General features: G+C 38.0%; 1 protein-coding gene across 1 annotated transcript in view; it reads right to left on the reverse strand.

Annotated features, from left to right (window-relative positions):
• LOC311153436 (uncharacterized protein) overlaps window positions 1–23,973 on the reverse strand; it is a gene marked incomplete at its 5' end in the record, with an annotated part of 328,822 nt that overhangs the window by 125,420 nt on the left and 179,429 nt on the right. The window contains one exon of the mRNA XM_084205340.1: window positions 6,156–6,212. Coding sequence (XP_084061466.1) covers window positions 6,156–6,212 — 57 coding nt within the window. The remainder of the gene's footprint in view (window positions 1–6,155; window positions 6,213–23,973) is intronic.

A 23,973-nucleotide genomic window follows, 5' to 3' on the forward strand; every position in this document is an offset into this window, starting at 1 on the left:
CTTGGTACTGCCTATAGCTCAGCTTGCTATATTTAGAAATGGATGTCTCCCTGCAGGTTGTTTCAGTGATTTGAACTCAAAAAAAATCTCTTGTTGGGGGAAGAGAAAGGGAGAGGGTGAAATATCCTCTTGTGCCACAAAGACTGAAATTATATTTCAGATTCAACTAAGTCTTCAGTAGAATAAGACACCCAATTTTGAAGCAGAACTTGGAGTCAAATACACTTGCATAATTTCAGCATTAGTTGTTGGATACAAAAAAGCAGTCATTTATGTCTCCATTTGTTAGCAGCTCCAGTCTCTGAAAGATAACTTGGTTTCCCAGACATAGTTGGCAGGAAAGTCAGATTTTCAGTTTATGAGATACTATTATTTTCCTTTCCACCAGCCCTGCCACATATTTACATCAGAAACAAACCAGCAACTCTTTGAAAATTACCAATAAACAGAAACTCAAACAAATTTTGAATTCCAGTGGAAAAAACCAATAGTTTCTGACAAAAAATACCATTTTTTTCATTATTTGGCTGGGCCATCTTAATGCCAGCTGAACAAGAGAAAATTGGGATCAAATTAGGAGGTGCTCTCAAATTCCAAATTCAATTCAATTACCAATTCGAAGGTAAAGCATGGCTGGAACAGATGACTGCCTATTAAGCCTATGGGAAGGATGGTCAGGTGATCCCAACCTATGGAAAGGATCCCTGTATCCTGAGGGGGAGAGGAAGGGTTACTAAGAGTAAATCTGAGTAGTCTGCTGGAAACTTTCACAGGGAGAGAGCTGAGCGGCAAATGCTGTCCAAAATGGATACAAATATGTTGTCAAGTTTACGTGACAGATCCATTATGGGTGAGCAGCTTAGCAAAATGAACTCGATCTCAACTGTCTCACAATATAAATGCCACAAGCACAGAAGGACCTGAGCTTCCAGTCCCCCCATCCCTTACTCTGAGGTCTGCAAAAGCGAGTTGGCATTCAAGAGAAGCAGCAGGTCAAGGAAAGCCTTATTCACAAGAACAACCACTCTGGGAAAGACCCTCCTGTTACATGCCAAATCTGCCACGCTGTGAAATTACACATTTTCAAACACATATGCTCCCACAGTTGCTCTCTTCTTCCTCAGCTGCAGAAAGCAAATTTCAATGCAGTTACAGAAAACAAGTCATACATCTATTGGCATATTCTGATTTCTCAAATTGCACCAAAATGTCATAGCACATGGCATTTATTTCCTATCATGAACTAATGAAAGAGCACAAGAAAGATAATTAACGATCAAGTGGTGGTAGCAACTTTTAAAAAGACATTTCCTCATGATGTATACATGGGACATATATGTGTAAATGAATGCTAGGGCTTTCAAAATGTACTCAATTTTCTAAACCAGAATATTTAATAAAAAGTTAAGTTTTGTGATAGCAGTTAAGGCCACATTACAACTTTGCTTGTGGTTATGTGATTTTTCAGCAAAAGGCATTTCAGCACGTGTTTAAGTCTCATTAAGGTCTCAAGAATGAGAGCCTTCTGGTTTGCTGAGCCATGGCATGAGCAACCAGCTGAACTCACAGGATCTTCAGAATAATCACAGTAACAAGGCAGCAGAGTGGGGACTGAGAAAAGGTGAAATTCACTATCTCCACTATTCAGGAAGATTTCTCTAGCACTGTGGTGAATTTAGGTGGAAATGAAATAATCTACAAGATCTGATGCTATTTCTTCCCTTTAAAATTACTGCTAGAGGAGACACCAAAGTTTCATAGAGGAGCCCTGGCTAATTCAGTACAGTACAAATATTGCAACAAGTGCAGATCTGAGTGCAGGGATACCTGTAAGAGTTTATCAGAGAAAAGCCATAGTCAAATATGTCCTCCTAGCCAACATGATGAGAGCCAAAAGTAGCATAGATGCCCTCATTGTAGAAAATACTGACAACTCCACTTGTTAATTAAAATCTAACCCTGGCCTTGCTCCAAAATCCATGTTTGATGCCCTAAAGTAGGAAGAATAGCAAGGAATCCCTCCTGGCTGATGATCATCTAGCTTAGTATGTTACTCTACAGGATGAGGTACTGCTGAGAAGGCACACAAGAGTTTCATGCACAAACCCAGTCATGCAGGAATCACTTTATATCTTTCTTTCTGCTCTCCACTCTTCCTCTTTTCCAATGCTACAGCACAAGAGCAATCCAGCTACTGGTGAAGTCTTACTGTTTTTCAGTTCTGCTCAGTAAATGAACTGAGAGCTGACACCGTGGCTCCTGACCTTAGCCAAGGTCTGACAATGAGTTTCCTGCCATTGCAAGTCAGCCAACCCTGTGTGGCTCATTCATGTGCTAAGGATTCCTCACTTATATCCAAGAGCCAGCCAACATCCCCCATGTAAATCACATACTTGCTCACGTAGTTACTCAAAGCCACCTGAGTGATTCAGCAACCATTTCCACTTCCCATTCACCCACATATTTTTTAAAGCATGTAGTCCAGTGTTTACTACAATTCAGCTTTTTATGACCTATGTATCTCAATATTTGCAGCAGGGAGGATACTGGTGCCAATTCTAGCTCTGGAGGTTTTCTGAGGTGAAGAAACACTTTTGCTTTTCTTTAACTGGCCAATATCTCACAGGTCATGATTTTTTTGTTTGTTTTGTCTGCTTTTCTTTTTTTTTTTTAAACAAAAACAATTACATTGTTGTCATGAACTCCTATTAGATAGTCAATCTAATAGACTTTGAATTTTGCATTTTTGTCTCAAAAGAGTGCATAATATTATTAATACAATTTTTTGAAAGTAAGTGATCTTCAGTTCTTCAGTGTGCCCATATAAAATGAAAAGAGATATTAACTTACGTAAACATCTGCCCTAAGTTACCATTTTCAAATGATGACCTTATGAGACTGGATAAAGAAACAGCCATTAACATAAATTGGTAGACTGCCATGAAACCAAAGGAGAAAGATAATGAGCTATCAAGTAGATTAGCATGAACTAAAACTGAAACAAACAACCCACATATTAAAAAAAAAAAAAGTAATAAAGCATCCTCCAGTCTTCAGTATTTACTGCACATATAATGTCAGGTTGTTATTTTCACTGACATCTTTCTGAGCCTCTGCACACTGCAATACCCTCTATTAGAAACAATGCTTTCAGAACAGAAATAGCTTCATTTTCAGCTCTGTCTCCACTGAAAGTTTATTTTTGATTTTTTTCAACTCCAAATTCATCTCTGGGGGGAACCATATCCAATGCTGAACCATACATAATGGTATCACCGTGATAAATATAGTAATTAATTTAAAAGCAAAGCGATATTATGACTGATTTTTAAAGGTGAGTTTGCTTGAGTTCTTTAACATATAGTCCATGTTCACTGCACAGTTTGCCTCTCCTGTACTTTTGAACTACATGTGGATGGTGCTCCTTCATTTTCTCTACGCACCAGTTACTGGTATTTTTCCTTAGCAGAGAAGCAACTTTTCCTAAATACCTTCAGCAAATTCTATTCTCTTCTGCCATCCTTAGAGGACCTGTCTGAACCTGGCCATTATGACTCCAATTTCATCTCCTTTGTACTTTTGCTGTGTTCAAGCCATGCAACTGATAATTAAAGCAGAATGAATCAAGGTGGGGAGTTGCCATCACAATAAGTAACTAAGCACTAGCAACCAGAGAAACCCAAGGTACTGAACCAGGGAAAATGAAGGGTGGTTTTAACTGTATTTGTTCACCTTCTCACTGTATCTCCTCTGCTATAACCTCTGCCACTGAACTTTCACTTTTGGGCTCTTCATTTCCCTCTCGGTTCCATATTTCCAACTTGCTGGAATGTCATTTCCTGAAACAGCTGCCTGTGTGCCTGCCTCTCTTTTTCAGCAAAGTGTTGTTCCTCCTGCAAGAATAAAAGTCTCACTATCCTTCTACCCACATAATGAACTGTATGCACATCAAATCCACTGGCTGCCATCTGTTTTCCTGGTGGATTTTAGGACATTAATTATGTTACTATGAAAAAACTTTCAATGTGTTCATGGCTTGACAACATCTTGTGCGTTTTAAAGACTGTTATTCTGTCACTCTGTTTCTGGTTTAAACCTGTGGTACAATCTATATTCCATTTCCTCAGGATCAGACCTTCCAGAACATTGGACACTTGTTCCTGTCACAGTCTTAGATCTTAGATTTTTCCTCCTTAAAGCAAAGATCTTATCTATGTAATGCATTGATCTTTTATGCTACATAACAGATACTCCTACACACAAACACGAGGAAGAAAACCTCTACTGAAAAGGTGAGCTCATGCAGTTCTCTGATATGAATCCTTCTCTTTCTGCAGGGAGGGAAAGATCCACATATTTCTGCAGTGCCATTTTTCCTTTTCCTGCTTCCCACAAGCAAGAATGGATTTGTTCAATCCATGATAAAAGGCAACATAGCAATGGAAAAATGTATCCATTTGATCCAGTGTTCTCAATCATGTTTACATGCACATGTGTGCAACACTGATTTCTCTCAAGCACTCCTGCAGTATGAGTGCACCTCTCATTTGAGGCATTCATGCTCAGACCCCATTAAGTGCCTGCCTGTATAATAAATTGCAAGGCATTACATGCACACAAAATAAACTTCATTTTATCTAGGAAAGGACAAATTTCTGAGCTGTAAATCACAATGTACTGACATTTTAGAAGCTGCTCAATTCATGCATGATATATAGGTCAGGTGGCAAACTGTTCTGGTGCTAAAAATATTATCATATATTTTACATTCCCTGTCATTTAATTTACTGTCACTTCATCATCCCAGTGTTAGTCTGGTGCTACCAGTTTTCCTTTGATGGTCTGTATCAATTTGAGTGAAAACGGACATTTTTTCCCTACCTTAATTTCTAAATCCTAACCATAAAAAAGTTAATGTAAACAACAATATGTACTGTAAATGGGACTGAAAATATTAACAGGAATATATATATATATATATATATATATATATATATATATATATATATATATATATATAGAGTCTAGATTACTTCAGAAAAACTTACCTTGCAACTTGAAAAATTACATCATTAAGCAATGTCCTAAATTGGTTTTCAGAGATGGCAAACTAATAGCTATTTATAATTTCCAGTTTTTCTTTTATAGCTAGAAATTTTTATTGCAACTTTAAGTTGCAGTCCCGACTTTTTCAGCTCAACTCTCCACAATCAAATATACTTTTCTACAATGCATCTATTTGATTGACACAAACAGAGCAGGACGCCATTTGCCTAACTGCTTATGATTGCCAAAACTCTCCCAGGAATTGCTTCCATGGTGGATGTTCCCGTGACAAAGTGTTTCTAGAGCCTTATGCAACCTTAACTCAATCCTTTTACATTTTCTTCACTATTTCTCTAGCACTGGAGCAGCCTCATCTACTTCAGGGTAAGCAAAATTCCTGCTTGGTCCCACCACTGTTTCATAAGACCAAACAGATCTGTAGATGCATGCCTCAAGTATTAAACAATCACTGGGAATAATAAAATCCAGCAAACAGCACAACATAAGACTCTACCCCAACTGTAATCTCACTTCAGTGACATGCTTGGACTCCTTTTTTAAACACTGCACAATGATTAAATAGCCAAAGAGAAAAAAGTGCCATTAAGTAATGTAGTGCTGTTGACCATTACTTCAATTATCTATTACCAAAATTATCTATTTCTATATCTAGATCTATATCTATTATCTATTACCAAACAATTATCTATTAAAGTATGAGCACATGGGCTGTACATCAATGACACCAGATTTTCTGAACTGTCTTCTCATAAGCCCAAATATCCTTTTTCACAATAGAATATATTAACATCTTATTTCAAAAATAAGGTTTGTTGAAGTTTTGTTTTTTGTTTTTTGTTTTTTTTTTTTTTTTGTTAAACAGCTCCTGATGTATATTGTTTCTAAATAAAATGGTAATTTCTAACAATTTAAGCATTGTTTTTGGAGTGTCATTTGGGACAAATGGAAAGAAAGGCAAATTTTCATTTCACTGCTACAGGTAAAAATGCAAAATAAGAAAGATAATAAATTACACTTACACTAGCATAATCAAGATCAATATTTGTCATGTGGTGATAATGTAATAGGATACATCAAATTCAACTTACTTATCACATCAGATGTCCATGAGCCACAGTTCCACCTCAATCCAGAGAAAACTTGACCTGTTGAATATGAAGCAAAACATTTTCACTCATGATAAAGTCTTGCCCTCTTTAGAACAGGCTAACAAACCATAGATTTCTGTGGGGAAGGATGAAAAGCAGTTTAGCACCATAGAAAACTTAGGATCCCAAAATTTTCTTTTTACTTTCTGTTGCAATTCGAATGAGAATGGATAAATCACTGATTTCCCAATCAGTGATTTACCTAATTTTAATATTTATACAGTGCTCACTGGGGTCCAGCATTGGGCTCTAAGAAGTATCTCAGAAAGATGTACAGAACCCCCTAGAGGTTACTGAAAAATTAGAGTTGGTATGCACAAATTCTTATGATGCCCTTTGAATAAATCTTCAAAGAGCAGAAAAGAAAACATGTTTTTCCTCCTTTATTTCCACTTTTCATCTTTGTTCCATTCTACATATTTTCTCTCTCAGAGAAAAACCAAAAGAAGGGGGTGGAAAGAGGAAATGGAAAGAGACAATAAGGTCTGTAATGGAGATGAGTGGGGTCTTTTCTGCCAACAGTACCATTATATTGATTGCATTTTTATAAAATCAGCTCTTTAAAATCATAGCTGTCAAGTATTTAGTCCTTGCATATTCAGCCTAAGATCTTGAACAACTTTGCTGAAATTTCTTGACCTATCAAGCAAGACTCTCTATCAGCCTGCACTCACTAGAAAGCAAACAGAAATTAGAGGTGTCCAACACTCATAAATGTATGCAGAACATATTTATAGTGCTGATATTCTTGAAAAGAAAACAACTTCAACTCTCTACTAGCTTGACAGTAATATAACATGAGCTTGAGATGACAGAACACACAATGTCCATCTTTTGGTGCACAGAAATGTAAGTTCTCAAGCAAAGAATGAAACATGAATCCACCATTGCTGACTTATATTATTTCACTAACTACACTTAAGCAGCACAAGAAATCTTGTTTCTGCGTAGGCTATGAAAATATACACAATCAGGATCCTTTAACCTATGACACCTGATACTGTTTTTTTAAGCAATAGCTATCAACATTGGCCTTCCTGTTTTTCTGTTGGTTGTACGGATGCAGGAAACTTGACTGCATCAGAATGGGATCAGTGAGCAAAGGCTTAATCCCATTTCTACTCAATTGGGTGGCAGAACTTCCATTAACTTGTTAGGGAGTTATAGCAGTGACCGAAGGGTAAAAGATATCCTCCAGGCCCCCTTTTCTTGCCTTGGGCTAGAATGATATCCATCAATATTTTAGGATATAAGAGGGAGAAAAAAAATTTAAAAAGTAGTTGTTTGGAAGAGTTGAGACAGGGGATTATTTCATGGTTTTTTGTCTGTTTTGTGGTGAGCCATGTTTGCGCAGAGCTAAGTGCAAGCAACAAGCAAAATCTAACACTGTTAGATACAGCAAGGCTCAAACCAGCAGTCTGGCTTTATAATGCATCAGGAAATTTCCTCAGGAATAATTCTGTCACAGCAGACTTGGATGGTATGAAGAGGAAAGAGATGCAGACCATCAACTTTCTGCTGTGGCCTGCAAGCAAATTGATTTGTCACGCACTTACACCTTCATGCAAGAGAAGAGTTACACATTCCTTTGTGCTGATTTGCAGCACTTGTTTGCTGTTAGAACAGTTTTCTAGGGAACATTTCAGTAATTAAAAGAGACGAGGTTTTAACCAGCTGGACAGCGCTCTGCAGTTCAGATTAAATGTATCCACTGCTTTCAAATGAAGAACCCAAAGGTTTCTCTACCCCCACCCCTGTGAATTATGCTTCACTTTGCTTTACATTTCCTGTGCCATGAATATCTTTGAAGTAATATTTGCATTAGTTCCTGGGAAGCAGTACAACCTCTGTCTTTGAAACTATTAGGAATAGGAAATGAAACCAGCTCCTTTAGGCCCTACTGATCTCAGAAGGGTCTCTCTCTACATTTCCCTGAAGGTGCCCAAGTCCTGTGGGTGGTCCAGGCACTTGAGCAGGCTCTGCCATAGGAAGAGCCATGACTGAGAAGGGCTTTCACAGCCTCTCTCTATGAGGATCAGAAAACATTTTAAAGGTGAGTGGCAGGATAAACGCTGGCATATCTATCTCACCTTTATCATATATTTGCTAAAATCTGAAGAAAAATTTTTTTTTAAGCTGTGAGATCCACAATTTCTTTGAGAGTATTTCTCTTTATGCTTTAAATCTATAGTGTCTTTCTCTTTATTTGCATTTTTGTTTTGAGGAAGATTTATGAATCAAAATCGGTGTAATGGAAATATATTAGCAACATATTCATTGATACATATGTTTATCTAGATTTAAAAAAATTAGCTTGATGATTCACTAGATTTAATACACAGTGTTTTTCTTCTTTCAATTTCAAATGTATTTCCTTATATACAGAACTGAAAGAATTTTTTTTTACATCAAGATGGAGTTCACATCTCAATTTTCTTTTTGCTTCCTTCTTTCAAAAGACCATCACCTTTCAGTGCACAAAACACAGTTATGCAATACTAATGATGGAAAAGCTCTGTGAGTGAATCCTATTAGCTGTGCTCTGTGCTGTTTGTCTGCAATATGGCTGTTTACAATAGGGAATATTTTATCTTTGGACTAACCTGTCAGAGTAGGAAATGCACTATATGAAAGCTGATACAAATACAATTGGAAAAATGTGCAAGTCACACAAACCAATTTCCAATTTCTTAAAAAAGTTAAAGCTTAAAAAAAGCATAATTTTCTCAGTGAGCAAACTATTTGGCATGGAGTGTAATTCTGTTTTTCTCTTAGGGTTGTTTTACACTTACCATATATATGTTGTTATGTATTGTTTAATTCTCCCTCAAGTAACAATTTAAAGACCCTCAGCTCTAAGTTATTACTCCCTAATGTCTGAGGCAAGATATTAATTTATTGTTTCAAGTATGGGAAAGAACAATGGCTCAGGTATCGCAGTGCTTCTAAAGACAAAGGCTTGTTTAGCTACTGCTCTTTCCCTGTGCAGAGCTTCCCAATGAGCCAGCCATGATGGGATAAGCAGAGCAAAACTCCATGTCCTGAAGAATAATCTGCTCACCTTCATGGGAAGGACACACAGACAGCAAAAGTCATGCAAGAATTGGACAATGTTGGATCCCTGTGGTGGAGACTGCTGTGTCTGTGGCTCCCAAGGAACTTTGGGAAGATGTTGCTAAGACAAATTTTAAGGCACATCCCATGATGCTGCTTCTCTTTTCTGCCATCCATAGGGTGATCAGCAATGTGATACATCATCATCCCTGTGATACAGCAATTCCTATTTCGTAGCTGTAGCACACCAGGACTGTAGTACACTCAAAGCCAAAACACATGCAGAAGGATGAGCTCTTGATTTGGCTTCTAAATTCAGTATTTCGTAAATCATAGAAGCCTGCACACTCTACTATAGTGATTAACCAAGATAAATTTTCACATTGCACTGTTTTCTAGCCATGAAATTCTGTAAAGCGCTAGATAAGGATTGCTTCTTTCATCCAGAGCACCAGGAGACCACTGGCAATTTATTTTTGAGAGGACTTTAGATAGAAACAAAAAAGGCAGTGTTAATTAACATAACTCAGAATATTCTTTTAAAAACAGTTTAATGTGACTGAGAAATTGAAAGTTTGGGGACCTGAGTTATGCACTGCTTGTGCACTCAGAAGATACAGAATTAACATGAACAGGTCAAGCTTTTTCAAGACTGTCTTCAGCTAAGGTCATTATCTATGGACTTCTGAAGAAAACATGGAATACGGAAGCCATAACACAACTCACAAACCAAGTCAACTACCTAGATTACCTAGTTAGATTGAGTAGATTTGCATAAAGGAGAGGGGGGAAAAAAGCAAAAACCTTTCTATCAAACCATTGTCGTAATGTTGTGACACCATTTTACAATGGAGCCAGTGAAGACTGCTCTATGCTCCTTATGCTCCTAAGAAAATACATAAAATACACACTTTTTTTTATGAAAAGCAAAAAAAAATAGTCTTACCAAGAAACATTGAATTTTATGGCTGGTATTTTGAAATGCTTTATTTCTAAAAATGGTGCTACAAGAAGTTGGACCTTGTTAATTCACTAATGTGATCCTGAGAAACATTGCAAGTTAACACATTTAGATAAATGAGCAAACAAGTCAGAAGTGGGGGAAGGAAAACAGCTCCGAAGCACAACTCTATATCACAGTTACTAAAGGCTAAAACTAAGATATATTTGATAAAGGTGTCAACTGCACAATGCTTTGCATGCACTCAAAACATCTATCTACAATAACTGATACTTGAATAATTAACATTTTCCAGTATCGTAGGTGAATTGAAGTAAACTACAATTATCGAGCAGACATGTTTGTCACCCAGCAAAGTGAAAGCCAGGGATGCAAAATGCAGTAACTTACTAAAAGCTGCTGAGGTCAGGTACTGCATTCTGGGAACAGTGATGCAGCACCTGTACCATGGCAGAGCATTTGTGCAGTCAGAGGCATGGCAAAACTCACAGGAGCCTTGTATCTGTCAGGCCCCCATGGATTACTGCGAGAAGGAACAGAAAGGAAACACACTGCATGTCAGGGACACCATTAAAATGAAGCATTTAAAAATTCATGTATGAAATGATAACAAATGCAAAACTCTCTTGAGCACATGGGGGCCAGATACCTGGCAGAGCCAAGCTGTGCTCTCACAGGGCTGCGCCCAGAGAGGTGGTCTGCAGGCTCTACTTTCAAGTACATTTCTTAGTTTTTTATACAGTTCTTTAACAACTCAGTTTAAAAATCAGATAGACTTCTAGATACTAAAAAACCTGATAAAAATATTTAAACACCTAATTTTCAGTTTATATATAAATATTTAAATACAACTTTATGCTAAAAACTTCTGCCAGCTATTAAAAGGTTGAGTGAGACTGGACCAACACACATGTTGTAGATCTCCTCATGGTAGGATGTTGTTAGTTCTGTGGCTTTTCTTCTTTATTCATAAAATTCTTATACATTTATATTTTTAAATAAAAGTTATATCAGGTAATAAAACTAAATTCCTTGGGATAGGAGCAACAAAATTTTTTTGCTTCTAAATTTTTTTCCCCACAAACTCATTCATCAATTCAGAACTACAAAATATTAAAGGGCTAAAGTAAGACCAAAATATGGATGACTTCAAGAGATCTTTGTTACCTTTCTAAACACTTTACCATCTGTATTGTCTCTGCTTGTCAGATTTCAAAATCTAAGATGACAGATGCATGTGTATGTAGGCTCTTTAGCCTTCCAAACCAGACATAAAAATAAACTCTCAGAAAAAATGCCTCAGATAAAGGCAAAGGGCTTGTGATTGTCATATGTACTGAAAAACCTTATTCACAATCACTGAGTAAATCCATTATAGACGTTGACAGCTTTAGATCTATGCATTACATTTTGGGGAATAAATGCCACCACACAGTTAGCCTTTATAGAGCAAAGCTTTGGTTTTCTATATAAATCTGTGTTTAATGAGCCTTGAAAGAGATGATTGCTAAATAACAGCCTGCTGCATTCAAGCTCAACTGCCTCCAATTATATTGTTTATAATTATATAATTGTACAATATAATGTGTGTCCAACAATCCCTGAGTTTTATTACTGCACAACACTATGACACCAGCGTAAATCACCTTTTCACTTTCACAGCCAGCCTCTTTCACTTTGCTTAGTCAGCCAACACAAATGCACAGAGAACTGCACTTTTGACTGCTGAATGCATCAAACCAGCTTACCAGCCTCAGCAGAAATAAGAAAGTAATAGAAGTGGTCAGCTCACAAAAATGAAAGGGGAAAGAGAGGTACTGTCCATACAAGGAAGAAACAAAAAGGAAAAAATTAACTAGTTAAAAACTTTATATCATGTTTGTCAATTTTGCTTCTTGGGGTGCTTCTTGTTGGCAGATGCTTCCAGATATTGTGCCTATCCAAAATACTCATGAGAACAAGTGCAAAGCAGTTAACATTACCAGGTAATATTCTTTGTATTCTTACTCCTAAATGGATACTGCAGCATTTGCAATAATGCCACTAAAATTGGCAAAACTTTTATTAGCAAACACACCATTATGCTGTTAGACACCTACACAAACCTCTCGTCTTTCTCTAAATTGTAAGAACAAAATTTGTGTTATTTCTTCCATCAGTTGAGAACTAACCCAGCTTCCAATCAGCAATTAATGCACTAGTATTCAGCATGTAATTATAACTCCTGCCACAGAAATTTAAGCCCTGGTCACCATAAAACTCCATTTTGACTTAATAGGGATACCATTTCTTTGTTTTAAGAAGCTTTGTTACACACACCTTGCAAAGTAATAAAATTCTTGTTTTAAAATGTGGCTCAAAGCCTGCTGTCTCCTTCCTCTCTCCAAGCACACTCTCCACACAGGAATTTCTTCTTTTCTCTTTAGTCCTTAAGTTCTTACATCCACACCACCTGGCCTTTAAATCAGAAGCTCCAATCCTGCATCTCCCTGTCAGAAGGGCTCCCACCAGTACACAACTACCTGCTACACTCACCCTCTCTTCTCTGTGCTCTTGGCTGCCTGTAAAGCACCAAGGATTTTGAATTGGCCTGTGCTGGCTTTGAAGCTCTCAGCTTAGTTTTACTCCAAATCAATACAATGAAGGTTGACAATCTGAAACATTGACCTTTTTAACATTTGAGTCATTCTGGGGCTAGTAGTTGAGCCCTTAAAAGGGGATTTCAGGTGTAGGGCTTCACATCTTCTAAACTATTGCTGTTTGTCCTCCTCCCTCATCTTTAGAATTACTGCACTTGTAGACCCCTGTACAGCAAGATGCCTCTCCCTGTGCTTGGTGATTCAAATCACTGTCTGAAATCCATTGCTATTGTTATTCTAACAACTCCAACAATTTACTAAATTGGGGGAGCTGTTTTAAAACTAGGATTAATTTTTTCCGCGTTATCAATAAAATTGCTGCAAACCCCTTTTCAGGTCTATTAACTTCAATATAGCTCATCAGCTCCTAAACAGGCCCCTTAACTAGAGTCAATGGCTATAGAAAAGCGAGGGATCTGAACTTCTCTTCAGTTTAGATGGTGTTTGGGAACTGTAGACTAAATTAAAATCAACATGGAATTATAATTACGTAGTTATATTAAAACAATAACTGCATCACCTTCTTCGATCTTGAAACGTTTCACCATTTTTTATCAAACAACCCATTTGATATGACATTTCTTATAAAGATTCCTCAAACTGATCTCCAATACAAAGGGTTGTATTGTGTTGAATAGAAAAATATCAGGTAGTGGAAAACATGACCATTGTCTCATAGTTTTGTAAAACTGGTTGTCACAGCAGGACATCCCACATAAATGACAGACACACCAATACTAAAAAGCATTTAGATTTAGCAAATCATTTCTAATAGCCAAGCAAACTTGTTAAACAGAATCCAAGCAGAAGCCAAGTAAAGGAAACATCCAAGGGCAGAAGGAAAAGGTGCAGTGAGGAGCCAGCCCACGCAGTGTCCCCCAGTCACTGGTCCTCTTGGCCACTACACCACCTGGGGCTGATGATGAGGCCACAGGGAAAAGCAATGTACTGTCAGCAGAGGACATAGCACCCCTTTTGTTCCCAGCCCAGAGACCTCCACAGCTTCCAGATCCCCAAAACTACTCAAATGTTTTGACCCTATTTCTGGCTGCTGTGCTGCCCTAACTAAAATAACCAGCAGAGTTTCTCACTGTGTCCTTCCCAGGTGCTCAGCCTTTTCCCTAGGTGAGCATCTGCACCTTGTCTTCAACACTGGAGCTCATTACTGCAACAGGAATGATAATGCTCATAGAAGAGACACTTTCTGCTAAAATCTGAGAACATAAATACACCCTAATTGTTAAAGCTGTTAAATAAAACAGGGCATTCCTAAAATTCAGAGCACTTTCATTCGCCATCTGGTTTCCTCTGGGATTTACTCCTCTACATTTACAAGCTTTCCTCTGCAAAAATAATGGCTGCTTGTTTTGGTTCCTTTGAACAAGTAGCAAGGTTTCAAGGGTTCTCCTCATCCTTTTTTGATTCTGCTGCAGAGGGAGGAAGGGTGAGTCTTGTATGATCTGCAGCAAGGACAAATGACCATTCTGGTTGTGGAACCTTGAGGATGTTGTCTGGGAGCAGCTCCATAAGACCCCACTGCTCATGATCAGTGCTGCATGAAATGGTGATCCCCCGTGTGCCTCAGTATTTTAAATAAACAGGCATCTGAACTCTTATCACCGGGCTTGTTTTCAAGCAGAAAATTAGGTCTCGGCAAAAGGGAGAGGAAGCACTTGGTAGGAGATGGAAAGGTAGGGCAGGGGCAAATTTAAAACTGGCAGGGGACACAGAACGAAACAGGTAAAAATTTGTTGCCCAATAAGGAAAAAATAGATATGAGGAAAGAAATCCCAAACTAAAGCAGGTTATATATTAAATTTTTGATCGGTTTTCTTTCACACATATAAACATTACCTTTAAGAGGCTTTTTCAGTAGATATATCTACACTTCTGCAAATTCAGAATTGTCATAGGGATTTGGGTTTTTACCATGTTCTTTAAAGGTTGTTTTCCTGACTGCTAGACATGGGCTCCTTGGACTCCAAAAACGACTGAATTGTTGTTGTTTTGCATTTTCAGAATTTCCATGTGATATAGGAAATTGTCTGCTGTAGATTAACTGCTTCAGAAGATAAATTTTCCTTTTATTTTCTTTTTTGTTTTAATGTTAATTTTTTTTACAACCCCACTGTGGAGAAGTGGTATCATTTACTGAAGTCGTCATGGCTTAAAAAGAAATAAAAAGTGTTTGTAAGCAAGAATGTTTAAATAAGAGTGTACGCTTCAAATACAGAAGGTAAGAAAAAAAAAGCAGACAGGTACATCAAATTTAAGAGAAAAAAATGTGTCTTCTTGTCCTAACCATTGATAAAGGCCATTTTCCACCACTCAGAGGTACAAATTGACAGTAGATAAGAAAGCACCTGAAAAGAATATGCCTTAGATATTAAAATTTTTTGCTGAGAAATAGAAATCCTGATACTCTGTAGATGATAGGCGTAGCAAACACTTTAAATGGATCTCATCTTACTATATATACACTTGTGACCTGTTGCTTCCACAAACACTACTACCAGATACAGCAGTTTTCAGGGTGGCTTTTCCAGTTACCTCAGGAAAAAAAAAACAATCTTCCTTTTCAATATGCAGAAGTCTGGGAAAATGTATGTTCAGCATGCCAAACTGTACTTACTTGTATTGTATATTTAAGCCCTGTATTTGCAAAAGCTTAAAAGAAGTCTGAGCAATAAAAGCCTTCTATAATTTTTTATTTTTCCTAGAATATGGGGGATAAAATGCACAATTGAAAGACTTCACACAATTTTGTACCCAGCAACTGTATTGCTGACAAAGAGCTGTTGGTTACTTTGACTTCCATCTCAAACAATCTTTGAAAAAGTGTTCTCACTCAGCTGTTACCAAACTTTAAATACTTCCTGCACAATGCTGAAGTATTACAAGAGGGTATAATACTCTTGCTTCAACAGCTTATCAAAAGTCCATCGCTATTTAAGGAAAAAAATTCACATGCACTGACATAATTTAAGTTTCTTACTTCCCCTTTCCTTGAAACGTCTTGTTCCAAAAATCTGCACAATAGATTGTTTTAATTTATTCAGTTTTACAAAAAGAGATTTCAAACACATTTTTTCATCTCTAACTTTCAGGTAACCCAGAACAACTGAAGGGAAAATGTGTTCTGTTTCCTTCTTCTAGTTGGTGGATATACATTGATTGAAACAGAAATGAAAATAGAAGTCTTTATTTACGCGTTCATCAAACACGGTATGCTTTAATCTGATTCAGAAAAGAGCCCTTCTCTCCATGCTTTCTCCCCATAATCCTTTCTTTCCTTGAAAAAATAGTTTCATTACCCAGTGAAAATGTTATTAGCATAATTTTTAAGGCTATGGAGTATCAGGCAGCCATTCACGGTATCACAGATATAATAATACATAGTTCATCCTTTGGTCACACGCATTTTGACTGTGCATGTCAGGCAGGAATAGATTCAAATATGGTAGAACTTGAAAGTGAACAGCTTTTCCATCTCATGTGCAAAATACACGGCTGATTCCAACGCCTTAATTTCTGAGTGTTACACTGATATCAGGATGAGTTGGCTTTCCACATGGGATTTATCTGCAAGAAGTCTCAAAGCTCGTCAGCATTGGCATTCTAGAATCTCCATTTTCCACAGTGGCATATTTTACTTCTGTTACTCGATAGAAAAGAGGGACTCTCTCCTACCCCTAAAGCACTAAGTAGGGCTGTTCTTTGGCTGTGCTTTCTGAGCCCTCTGCTTGTACCATGAGCAAGGAGGATTACTTCAAAGGGCAATGGTTGTTCTTAGGAGGTTTTAAGACTAATTTCAAGCTTCACCTATGCCATTAGATCTTGCATCATCTGGCAGCTATTCAAGAGCCCAAAATGCCAATGGCCATATGCCTGGAGCCTCTGCCCAAAAGGATCTTCTGCTTTTTGGAGGAAGTTCTTGTTCTTGAAGGAACTGAAATCCACCCCTGAATGCTTCTCTCTCCCCTCATGTTATTTATTCAACTCTAAAAGCAATTTATGGGCTCAGTGGGAGAACAGGTAACTCCCTACCTTGCAGAAAGGAGAAAGGACAACCTAGTTCCCTTCTGTGAATTCACATGGCCTCTTTGAAACTCCTCACAAAGCCCTTCTGGGAAGCTGCTCTGAAGAATTTTCAGGACTCTGGAGTGTTGCTCTCCTTTATGGAAATGCTGACATTATGGCTGTGTCTTCCTTCAAAGATTTTGTCACAGTTAAGACAGGCAGAGTTTCCCTTCTGGGCCTACCAGTAATTCTCTGGGCTGTCAACCAGCACTAAAAGCACAAGATAATATAAAAAAAGAGGCATTTGCCTTAACTGTCTCTTACTTTCCAGAAGTTGTTAAATTCTCATACTTATTTTTCACCAGCCTACTAAAACCATTCATCTGATGCTTTTTTTTTCCTTCTTTTTTCTTATTTTAATAGTACAAGTTCAGTTTTTAGCTCTTCCCCCTCATACAAATGTTTCTCTGCCTGAAGTCTTATGAATTCTGCTTGGATTCTTAGCAGGACTCCCTTGCATGAAATGGGACACTTCATTTTTCTTTTTTTCTAACTGCACTGCGGATCCTGAGCTAACAACCAGGGGATGCAGCCTGGTTTTGCATAGAAACTGAGATATCCCAGAATAACTCATTTCATGAATCAAAAAAAATTATCCAGGATGAGGAAAGCTAGGAAAGATGATGCCTGTTTAACAAAGTAGCTCTTTAGGAATGAGACTGACTAGGCAGCTGGTATAGGCAAGGGCTGCCCAGGACCATTGCTGTCTCCACAGAAAGCCATCTCAGCCTGTACTGACTTGCGAAAGCAACTGCAGCACAGACGCACCTGCCCTGGATGTGCATGGAACCAGCCTGGTGCCCAAGGAGATTTATTTCCCCAGACTTCAGACTGCAAGAGCCACCCTAGAGTCCTTCCAGCTCAGAGCTGGCCCTGGAAGCAATCTTCCCACTTCCACACATATCTGGACGTGATCTGTCCCATGGGAGCTGGCCCCTGCTGCCTGCTACGGCAGTGGTGCCAGTGGGCAGTACGGCTCCTGCCCTGCACCAGAGCATTGCCACCCTGGGAAACACAATCCCATGCCATTCCCAGGTTAGCAAGAACGGGGATGTGCACTTATTCTCAGCCTTAGTGGTGGGAGAACACCATCAAAATAACTGGAACTGAAACTACACCCACATTGATGCTTCAGTTCCAAGTCCCATATTTTCAAGAGGAAAGCAGAATGAGGGGGAGTTTCATCCTTTGTATCTTGCATTTTCTCTGTGAACATTCAGAGAAAGAAAATATGGAATGAAATGGTCTGCTGAGCCCATAGTACCCATTAATTTATTACAAAATAGGGTCAGATATTCTGTGTATTGAGGCAAACTAAATGGAAAATGATGATGCAGGATAATGTAGCACAGTTATAGTACACTTAGAAATTCTAAATACAAGTATATTTAGGGTTTTTTTTAATGTCTTGGCTTAAGAGGATTCTGAATCCCCTGAAAACCTGCTTGCTTTTTCTACACTTCATGTACCAACCTAATTAATTCTACTTTGAAACACATAAATGGATCACATTTATTTTAACACACAAGTTCTAAGACAAACAAGGTTTCATATGTCTCAAATGCTTATATACCAGGATGTTTCTTGATGGAATAGTTTTGCTGGTCCCACAACTCCTTCTTCAAGAAGATGATTATTAAATCAATCTTCAGCAAGACAAAATTTGGAAACAAGACCTCTACAATGTCAGGAATTTCTTACTGTCCTTTCCAAAAGAAATTCAATATAGGAATGAATGATGAAGAAAATCTGGCATCATTAACATAAAACCTTGTACCCTGAATTAAAGATGAAGGTGCTTTAGCCTGTATGCTCACTTGCCACATGAATGATATTCAAAAAAGCAGAGTTTGAGTCTTTAACATCAGAACAGAGTTTTTTGTTTGTTTTTTAAACAGAGATGACAGTGTATTATAAACCAGTTCATGAGATCAATATTGAAACTGTTAGAATAAGAGGTATCTGTTTTGTCTATCAACATAACAATTTAGTTGCTCTACATCCCATTGTCAAAAATTATAGTTTTTATCTCTGTTTTTTCTGAGATTGCCCAAAAAGGGAACAAAAGCTGAGAAACCATAGGCAGCATATGTAATGCAATGATTTTTAAAAAATTTATAATATCTTATGTGATATCCTTTTTAAGTGAAAGAGGATTTTAGATAGAATCCGAGGATGTTTCTGTTCTCAGTTTACAAAACTAAATTATTCAAAATCCACAGGGCTCTTGTCCACTAGTTTCCTAATCTGATTTATGAGGTGATTAGTAATGATGATTACTATTAGTATTTATGGTGCCATAAAAATATCATTACTTTTATTCAAAGTTAGTTCAGTCTTTTCCTCTGTCCTATCTATCCTCTGGTTTACATTTGCATTGGTTAGTATAGAAAAAGAGAAAAATCAGGAATCTTTCCAAGCCTAAGGTCTGCAACTCAATAAATTCTCTCTCAGAAGAACTACATAGATGCACTAGTAAGCTATAAAGCTAATAAAATATCTCCTATAACAGAAACCTTCACAATAATTTTGAGGCATCTCAGATACGTTTGTGAAAATTATGTGGATTTTGATCTTATGCGTTTTGAAAATTGTAGGTGGAAACCTGTTATAATAGCCTTGGTGACAAAAATACTATTCTTTTGGGTGCAATTTTAGACAGCCACAAGATGGACATTACAAAGATTTTCCATAGTTAAAAGTGTTTTATTTTAATTAGTGTTTTCCAACCCATTTTTTTCCCCCCAAAACACCTTTGCAATTTTTTGCTTGTGAATGAATCCCCTGTCAGTTCCTGGTAGGGGCATAACCTACCATTGGGGCAGAGCAATGAGATCACAATGATAAAACCTGAGTTGGGAACACCAATCCATTTCACTGCTTTCTGGCTGTATCCTGGGGGGGTTGCAACATTTTGCTCACTTGCTTTGGGATAGAGAGCTGTAGGTTTTTGTTGTCAAATCACATTCCATAAACTTTAAGATAGGCTCTTTCAGCCCAAAGATGAAGATCTATCTATAAATTAAGCATGGAGATAGGAGAGGTTGAAAATATGAAGTTCTTTACCTTGTTACAATTTCTGGCAAGTTTCCATTAAATCTTCAAAGACACGCATAGCTGAAGGGAAATCAAATAATGCGTGTGGTGCTACTAGGAAAGGTCTGAGTTTGCAAGGATCATTCAACAAAGCACAGCTTATGTTCTGTGTTGCTAAGCAGAACTCCAGAGTAATAGATTATTCATTAAACAAAAAAACCCCAACAAACAAACAAAGACATTAATTGGAATGGGAGTCATCAGAATGAACACTGTGTGAACATACAGAGTAAAATCTGAAACAGGTAAATCTATTGTGGGCATTCTGGTTTAGGTGCTTAAAAATCACCATTGGGCATCTGTCTAGTTCTACCTCAAGCCAATAAACATTTGTTGTTCTTTGATTATGTAGCTTAACTGTTCTTGTTGAAAAATGTTATTGTTTTTCCATGTTTTCCAGTTCATCTGAAATCTGCTCATTTTTCCTAAGTTCTTGATTGAAATATTTTGCACTTCAGAAAAATAAAATAGACACACAACCTGATCCCATGTAAATTCAAATTAATATTCAGAAAAATTTAAGCTATGACTAGTTTGTCTTTTCTTGTGATTCCTATTAAATGAGAAAAAAAATCACCATATCTACTTTAAAAAATTCTTCAAAACATGGCTGGCAAAACACTGAATATTATTCCAAATGACTTCAGCCCCAAACCTTTTAAATCATTTGAACACTTCAGTGTGGAGTCAAATTGTCCCACTGATTATTCTATGTGATAGAACTGAGACTTAAAATTAAAATACAGCCCCAAAGTGAAAATGTCTGCATTCTGGTGGAAGAGCTCGCCCCTGCACTGCAGTCACAGTCATCACCAACACCAGGTTTGACTGGGCAATGTTCTTTTCCTGTAGTCCAAGCAAAGGAGAATATTTCCAAAGAAATCACCCTGCCACGATCCATTTTGCACTTGTACTTGTCTGTCAGCCTTGCTCTGTAGCCCCAACTGCATAAAGGCAGGAAGGGAGCTATTGTGGCTTAACTCCTGACAGCAACCAAGCCCCTTGCAGTCACTCATTCTCTTCCCCTGGGTGGGATGGGGGACAGAATTGGAAGAGTAGAAGTGAGACAGCTGGTGGGTTGAAATAAAGACAGTTTAATAAGGAAAGCAAAACAAGGAATTCATTCACCACTTCCCATGAGAAGGCAGGTGCTCCATCCACAGGAGAGCTGGACACCATCGCTCCCAATGGTGACTTGGGAAGGAAAATGCTATCACCTCCTTCCATATTCTCCCCCCAGCTCTATAGGCTGGAGCATGATGCCATGTGTATGGAATGTCCCTTTGGTCAGCTGGGGTCAGCTGTCTCAGTTGTGTCCCCTCCCAGCTCCTTGTGTATCCCCAGCCTCCCCTCTGCTGGGGTGGGGTGAGAAACAAAAAGGGCCTTAATGCTGCAAGCACTCTGCATCAGGAACATAACTATCTCTACATTATTCTGAAAGAAATAGAAATGTTTATATGCTTTTATACCATGCTACTCTCGTATATTTTTGCTCTAAGTGTAGAAATAAAAATACTCCAGGCAAACAAAATTAAGGAGATGATTATTTTGTTGTTTCAAGTTTCATGACTACATCTCTCCTGTAGAAGCCAAAATGTTTCTAGTCTCTTTGGATGCATAAAAGGCCCTAAGTACATCTCCCATGCAAGTCACACCTTTTGTCACAGGTTTTCCATTACTTAAAATGAGCAAATGAAAATAGGAGATACATTTGTAATTTACCCTAGTTCAAAAATTGCAACTACAAACTGGCATGTTTGAGCAAACAGAACAAAATCAGTCTGAAGGACAGTGGGCTTAAATTGTTCCTAAATGCCTTCTGAAACACTATTCTTCTGAGGTAAGAAAACAGGAAACAGTAAAAATTAAATATTTTAGCCATGCCCTTCCTGAATTATTGTAGTAGTAATTAATGCCATGGTATTACAGTATCATCTTGTAGTCAGCTAAGCAGCAACAACTAGAGTGGAATCATCAGAGCATGAGTGAGCTGCAGGAGATTAACACTTTTACAAGTGGCAATGTTCAGTTCAACTTAACTCTTCAGTCTTGAAAATATCATTCACTCCTGTGTGACAACACAGAATCAAAGCTCCATAAATATCTCTTACCATCCTTAATATATTCCTGAACAGAGATGTTGAGAGTACCTCTGAGACAAATTCAGAGAAGTTTGACTGGATCCTGAGATGCTGGCAGCCCTTATTATTAGTCCACCTGTAATTTGCTGCAGCAAATTGCTCTCACACATATGCAAATACACAAAAAAACATGTAAGTGTGGTTTGACTGTGTCCCAAAAGAGCCCCCAAAATCATCTGTGGACACACTTAGCCTAAGTCAGATACCAGCAGCCAAACCACCACTGCAGCAAGGTCAGAGTGAGCAGCAGAGCTCTGCCAGAAAAGCCCAGCTACTTTCCAGGGGACAGCAGGCACTGCTGCTGCTAGGTGACAGCCCCAGCCTGCCCTAGCTGGCACTCGTTCCTCCATGGAGCTGGATCGTGCAGACACAGCTGGAGCATCTTTGATGTGCTTCTTGTCACTGATGTTTTTTGCCTGCCGCTGAGCAGTGAGGTAAGTTTGTGCTGAGCAGAGAAATGCCCACAGCTTGTTTGTGTGGTTTCTCAGTTTTCATGCAGACCAAGCATCTTATTCCTATTTCCCATCAAAACTGACTGCAAAACAATCAGGAACATGAAAAAGTTTTTTGTTCACTCTTTTCCAGTTCTGAAAGCTGACCATGTGTCATGACAGGTTTTGTTAAGGACCTTCTTAAAAATCAAAAGACCATTTTCTGCCTTGCGGCGGTGATGAAGCTGATAAATACAGGAGTGGGGAGAAACTTGAATCTCTATATTTAGCAGATAATCAGGACTAACAAGGGGCTAAAGCTCTACCACTTACAGGAGACCTAGAGAACCACTGCCAATTCCTAAAATCTGGTAATTTGAATTGTAAATATAGCAGATAGGTACCAGCCTTTGAATATCTAGAGTCAGTGTTAACATTGCTACACCTCAAAAAAGGTAGAAAGTGGGAGTGCCTATATTTGTGTTGGAAAGAGAGACAGCAAAATTTAAAAAAAAAGTACCAAGGCCTAGATAGGACATATCACAATAGGATGATGGCAGGAGAGTTTCCTATGAAATACACAGTTGGTAAGATGGCTTGTGCAGAAGCTTACCCATTTATTTGGTTTGGGCATTCCCTTCAAAAACAAAGAAATGCCATAAACTGATTGTAAACAGTGTAGATATCTTCAGAGTTGTTTGGTGACTGCACACAGCAGCTGGACAAGTGATGGGAATTTATTCTCTTTCCCAAACCCTTTAAAAAAACCTGCCTTTCATGTTAACATCTCCCTGGTTGCAAATGACAGGCAGATTACCAGATGTGAGGGTTTCGGGTTCTTGTCAAATTGCAAGGATTTATTCGTTTTATGTTTCCTAGGCATGCTCCAACTTACAAGTAAGTAAAAGTTTCAGTAAGGAAAATGACAGCATGATCCCCTCACTTCAAATGAGTAAAACAACAAAAAGAAAGAGCTTCAGAAATGGGCAAGTATTTCAGTGGAAACCCATCTGACAGCTGGCCACCTGTAGCTGCAATAAATGATTGACATGCTGCTGTTGACTTTCATTAGCCAGCTATTCCCCCCAAGACATCATGCTAATTTAAAGATTCAATCCCATCTTTATCTTTTTATTTTTACATGATGCACTTAAAAGTCATCCAAAAAATACTTTAGGACTGAACATTGATGAGGAAGCCACAATCTTACATTCAAATTATGTACTTACAAACCACCTTCATTTGGAAACATCATAAATAATTATATAAAATAAAAGTAATTACTCCCTATTTATCATAGGGATAAAGTATTTATCATAAAGCAAGAAAAACAGAAGTCTAACCAAATGTGGATTT

The sequence above is a fragment of the Fringilla coelebs genome (genome assembly GCF_963513975.1).
Source record: "Fringilla coelebs genome assembly, chromosome: 1".
Classification (NCBI taxonomy): Eukaryota; Metazoa; Chordata; class Aves; order Passeriformes; family Fringillidae; genus Fringilla; species Fringilla coelebs.